This window comes from Poecilia mexicana, unplaced genomic scaffold (assembly GCF_051168715.1).
Source record: "Poecilia mexicana isolate PSO_F unplaced genomic scaffold, ASM5116871v1 scaffold_14, whole genome shotgun sequence".
In the NCBI taxonomy this organism is placed as follows: domain Eukaryota; kingdom Metazoa; phylum Chordata; class Actinopteri; order Cyprinodontiformes; family Poeciliidae; genus Poecilia; species Poecilia mexicana.
The window spans coordinates 24,669,712-24,674,711 of record NW_028263383.1 but is presented as its reverse complement, the minus strand read 5'-3'; the positions used below and the strand labels follow the sequence as shown (position 1 = coordinate 24,674,711).

Genomic DNA, 5,000 nt, shown 5'->3' with positions numbered 1-5,000 from the left:
AAACTTGGTCCGATCTCCGCGTGCTTTGGAACCCTTGGAGGGTACGTCGGGGGCTATGGCCAAACCGAGTTTGAGACCCCTGGCTCTTATGGTTGGGTCTCCAGGGGGTCTCAAAGTCCGGGGGCCCCCCAGGGCCGGGATCCAGGCCCTGGGGGGCGGGGGGCCCGGACCAACGGTGGCACACGGTCCGGGGGAAGGCCCCGGACCGACCCACCGAGTTTGAGACCCCTGGCTCATAGGGTAGGGTCTCCAGGGGGTCTCAAAGTCCGGGGGCCCCCCAGGGCCGGGATCCAGGCCCTGGGGGGCGGGGGGCCCGGACCAACGGTGGCACACGGTCCGGGGGAAGGCCCCGGACCGACCCACCGAGTTTCAGCCCTCTGGGACCCCGTTAAGGGGGTCTCCCGCGGGGGTCTTTTCCTCCGTCCCATAACCCTACCTATGGCGAACGGCCAATGTCCGCGGTTGGCGCTGCCCTGCCTCCGCTGACGCTGCCAGGGCGTACGTGAGCGCTGCCCTGCCTCCGCTGACGCTGCCAGGGCGTACGTGAGCGCTGCCCTGCCTCCGCTGACGCTGCCAGGGCGTACGTGAGCGCTGCCCTGCCTCCGCTGACGCTGCCAGGGCGTACGTGAGCGCTGCCCTGCCTCCGCTGACGCTGCCAGGGCGTACGTGAGCGCTGCCCTGCCTCCGCTGACGCTGCCAGGGCGTACGTGAGCGCTGCCCTGCCTCCGCTGACGCTGCCAGGGCGTACGTGAGCGCTGCCCTGCCTCCGCTGACGCTGCCAGGGCGTACGTGAGCGCTGCCCTGCCTCCGCTGACGCTGCCAGGGCGTACGTGAGCGCTGCCCTGCCTCCGCTGACGCTGCCAGGGCGTACGTGAGCGCTGCCCTGCCTCCGCTGACGCTGCCAGGGCGTACGTGAGCGCTGCCCTGCCTCCGCTGACGCTGCCAGGGCGTACGTGAGCGCTGCCCTGCCTCCGCTGACGCTGCCAGGGCGCTGATTAGCCGGAGGGCACCGGCTGCGCCCCGCCAATTGGCCTCAATAGGCTGCACCTGCTGCGCCCCGCCGTTCCCCTGCAGCTAATTGGCCTCAATAGGCTGCACCTGCTCATTCCAGCCCCGGCAGCCGGACAGAGACGCTTCTGCTGGAGGTTTTGAGCACCGGGGAAGCTTCCAGATGCCAAACCATCGACCCTACAGACGCTGCCCCATCTGCCGCAGTAAGTTTGCCCAGCTGCCGAAGCATTTAGAGCGAGTTCACCGCGTTTTGAACCAGGCGGAGCGGAAAATCCTGCTGGCTTTTGCCCACGGGCGAGTCAACGTCCGGGGAATGGACTGCCCTGTCCGGGGCTGCACCTACAGAGGTCCCAGGGTCGACCGCCACCTCTCCGCCGGTCACGGGGAGCTGGAGGTCGAGACGATAAGGGGGCACCTCCGCAGCCTTCACTGGAGGGCCACCATCCACGCTCTCTCCGTACTGAGGTCCACGGAGCCCACGCCACGGCTGGCTTCCGAGCTGGACCTGCCGGACCAGCAGCAACCAGCCCCAGACTCTCCTGGGGAGGACGGAGACGTGTCCTCCTCTTCTCCGGGGACCGCCCTGGAGCCTCTTTCCGGTAGGGATTCTCCGCCTCGCTCCCACAGACCTGGTTCTCTGCCCGCATCGCCGCCCCCTGGTTCCAACGCCTCTTCTCCTCCTCCTCCTCCTGGCTCCACGGCCAGCCCTCCTCCTCCTCCTCCTCCTGGTCCTGGTGGTCCTGGTTCCGACCCCGGCTCTCCCCCTCCTGGTCCTGCTTCCAACGCTGGCTCTCCTGCCCCTGCCGGGACGCGGCCAGAGGCGGAGACGAGCGACTCTGACCCTCCGGCCGGCTCCAGCAGCACCAGGGCGGTCCGAGGGCTTGCCCTGCTCCCCTTCGCACCGCTAGTGTTCCCCGCTGCCGTGGAGAGCTACTTGGAGGAGTACCACACGCACCTCCGTGGGGCCCTGCCCACCCCGCAGCACTGCATGAACGCGCGCTCCAAGCTGGGCCGGATCCGGAGCCTTCTCTCCTTCGTGGCCCGGGGGAAACCTCTCAACGCCACCTGGGCGTTCATGCATGACCTGGAGAAGATCCACGCCTTCCCACAAGCCCTGAAGGACAGGAGGAGAGCCATAACAACAGTCAAGGTCTACCTGGTGAACTTCTCGCAGTTCATGGACTACTTCTCCGAGACCCCGCCGAGGGGCTGCAGGCTGACCAAGAGACAGATCAGGGGGGTGAGCAGGGCGGTCAGAGCGGACCTCCAGCAGATCGTGACCGAGGTAACCCTCCACCAGATCTCCGTGAAGCGCTCCAAGGCCAAGAGGTCCATCAGCAGGAAGCAGCTGCGGAGGTGCAAGAGCCTGGCCACGGCCACCATCCCTGTGCTCCTCGGGAAGCTGGAGGCGGCACCCTCGAACGTCCAGCTCCGCCACAGGCTCTACGGCTACCTGGCCTGCTACCTGTCTGCTGTCTACGGCCACCGGCCTGGGGTGCTGACCAACATGACTGTGGGGGAGCTCCAGGAGGCGATGGAGGATGCTGAGGAAGGATCTCCAGGCTTTGTGATCAATGTAAGTGGATCTACGAGAACCAGGGGCATGGAGCTCCGGGCAGAGAACCAGGCGCACTGAGCTCCATGCTCCTGGAGCTCATCTCATCTCATCCCTTCTCAGGTGAGGAACCACAAGACCAACAGGGCCTTCGGGGCGGCCCAGCTGTTCCTGACCCACGCCGAGTTCAGCTGGTTCGTCCGGTGGCTCTCCGTCCGGAACACGCTGAACCCACCGTGCCGGTTCCTCCTCTTCAGCAGCAACCAGAAGCGGATCGCCAAGCTGACGCGGTTCTCCCAGTGTGCCTGGACGGAGATGGGGCTTCCAGGCCGGCCGACCATGACTGATTTCCGCAGCGCAGTGGCCACACACGTGGGTAGCACATTTCTCCGGTCGGAGGGGGGGGGGGAAAGAAAAAACCACCAGGTTTTTTAATACATTTTTATTCTGTTTTTCAGGCAAGGGATGCACACAGCAGCGAGGTCAGGGGACAGCTTGCCCGGGTGATGTGCCACGACACCAGGACCGCGGACAGGTTCTACGCCAACCAGCTCACGGCGGAACAACTGGCGGACATCCGGAGCAAGTTTGACCGGGCCACAGCGCCACAATCTTCCTCTCCAGGCTCCGGGGAAGCCAGCCCACCACTCCCCCCCCGGCAAGGTGACTCCTCTTCGGACCTGGCCTCCTCCACCACCCCTGGGGACTCGGAGAGAGAGACGGAGGAAAACAATTAAAAATGTTCAATAAAGATGTTAAATGTGAAACAACCGCATCTCTTTAATTACCTGGGCTGGGGAGGGAGGGTAGGTTGGGGTAGCTCCAGGCCCTGACCTCCAGGAAGAGAACCAGGCATGGAGCTGCAGGCCCTGACCTCCAGGAAGAGAACCAGGCATGGAGCTGCAGGCCCTGACCTCCAGGAAGAGAACCAGGCATGGAGCTGCAGGCCCTGACCTCCAGGAAGAGAACCAGGCATGGAGCTGCAGGCCCTGACCTCCAGGAAGAGAACCAGGCATGGAGCTGCAGGCCCTGACCTCCAGGCAGAGAACCAGGCATGGAGCTGCAGGCCCTGACCTCCAGGAAGAGAACCAGGCATGGAGCTGCAGGCCCTGACCTCCAGGAAGAGAACCAGGCATGGAGCTGCAGGCCCTGACCTCCAGGAAGAGAACCAGGCATGGAGCTGCAGGCCCTGACCTCCAGGAAGAGAACCAGGCCTGGAGCTGCAGGCCCTGACCTCCAGGCAGAGAACCAGGCATGGAGCTGCAGGCCTTGACCTCCAGGCAGAGAACCAGGCCTGGAGCTGCAGGCCTTGACCTCCAGGCAGAGAACCAGGCCTGGAGCTGCAGGCCTTGACCTCCAGGAAGAGAACCAGGCCTGGAGCTGCAGGCCCTGACCTCCAGGCAGAGAACCAGGCCTGGAGCTGCAGGCCTTGACCTCCAGGCAGAGAACCAGGCCTGGAGCTGCAGGCCTTGACCTCCAGGCAGAGAACCAGGCCTGGAGCTGCAGGCCTTGACCTCCAGGCAGAGAACCAGGCCTGGAGCTGCAGGCCCTGACCTCCAGGCAGAGAACCAGGCCTGGAGCTAAAGGCCTTGACCTCCAGGCAGAGAACCAGGCCTGGAGCTGCAGGCCTTGACCTCCAGGCAGAGAACCAGGCCTGGAGCTGCAGGCCTTGACCTCCAGGAAGAGAACCAGGCCTGGAGCTGCAGGCCCTGACCTCCAGGCAGAGAACCAGGCCTGGAGCTGCAGGCCTTGACCTCCAGGCAGAGAACCAGGCCTGGAGCTGCAGGCCTTGACCTCCAGGCAGAGAACCAGGCCTGGAGCTGCAGGCCTTGACCTCCAGGCAGAGAACCAGGCCTGGAGCTGCAGGCCTTGACCTCCAGGCAGAGAACCAGGCCTGGAGCTGCAGGCCTTGACCTCCAGGCAGAGAACCAGGCCTGGAGCTGCAGGCCCTGACCTCCAGGCAGAGAACCAGGCCTGGAGCTGCAGGCCCTGACCTCCAGGCAGAGAACCAGGCCTGGAGCTGCAGGCCTTGACCTCCAGGCAGAGAACCAGGCCTGGAGCTGCAGGCCTTGACCTCCAGGCAGAGAACCAGGCCTGGAGCTGCAGGCCTTGACCTCCAGGAAGAGAACCAGGCCTGGAGCTGCAGGCCTTGACCTCCAGGCAGAGAACCAGGCCTGGAGCTGCAGGCCTTGACCTCCAGGCAGAGAACCAGGCCTGGAGCTAAAGGCCCTGACCTCCAGGCAGAGAACCAGGCCTGGAGCTGCAGGCCTTGACCTCCAGGCAGAGAACCAGGCCTGGAGCTGCAGGCCCTGACCTCCAGGCAGAGAACCAGGCCTGGAGCTAAAGGCCTTGACCTCCAGGCAGAGAACCAGGCCTGGAGCTGCAGGCCTTGACCTCCAGGCAGAGAACCAGGCCTGGAGCTGCAGGCCTTGAC

At 65.1% G+C, this 5,000-nt stretch overlaps 1 protein-coding gene across 1 annotated transcript; it reads left to right on the top strand.

Annotated features, from left to right (window-relative positions):
• Positions 1-981: 981 nt before the first annotated feature.
• On the top strand, positions 982-3,336 carry LOC148155582 (uncharacterized). The gene is made up of 3 exons (XM_088012408.1): positions 982-2,587; positions 2,690-2,938; positions 3,025-3,336. Exons 1-3 carry the CDS (start codon positions 1,172-1,174, stop codon positions 3,301-3,303), a joined length of 1,944 nt encoding a protein of 647 aa, XP_087868534.1. The 5' UTR covers positions 982-1,171; the 3' UTR covers positions 3,304-3,336.
• The last annotated feature ends 1,664 nt before the right edge of the window (positions 3,337-5,000 follow it).

Excerpts from the sequence above, each read along its gene's own strand:
- LOC148155582 (XM_088012408.1), top strand. The coding sequence starts at position 1,172 with ATGCCAAACCATCGACCCTACAGACGCTGCCCCATCTGCCGCAGTAAG. Across the intron at positions 2,588-2,689 it reads CTCCAGGCTTTGTGATCAAT|GTGAGGAACCACAAGACCAA; the intron begins GTAAGTGGATCT and ends ATCCCTTCTCAG. Across the intron at positions 2,939-3,024 it reads GCAGCGCAGTGGCCACACAC|GCAAGGGATGCACACAGCAG; the intron begins GTGGGTAGCACA and ends TCTGTTTTTCAG.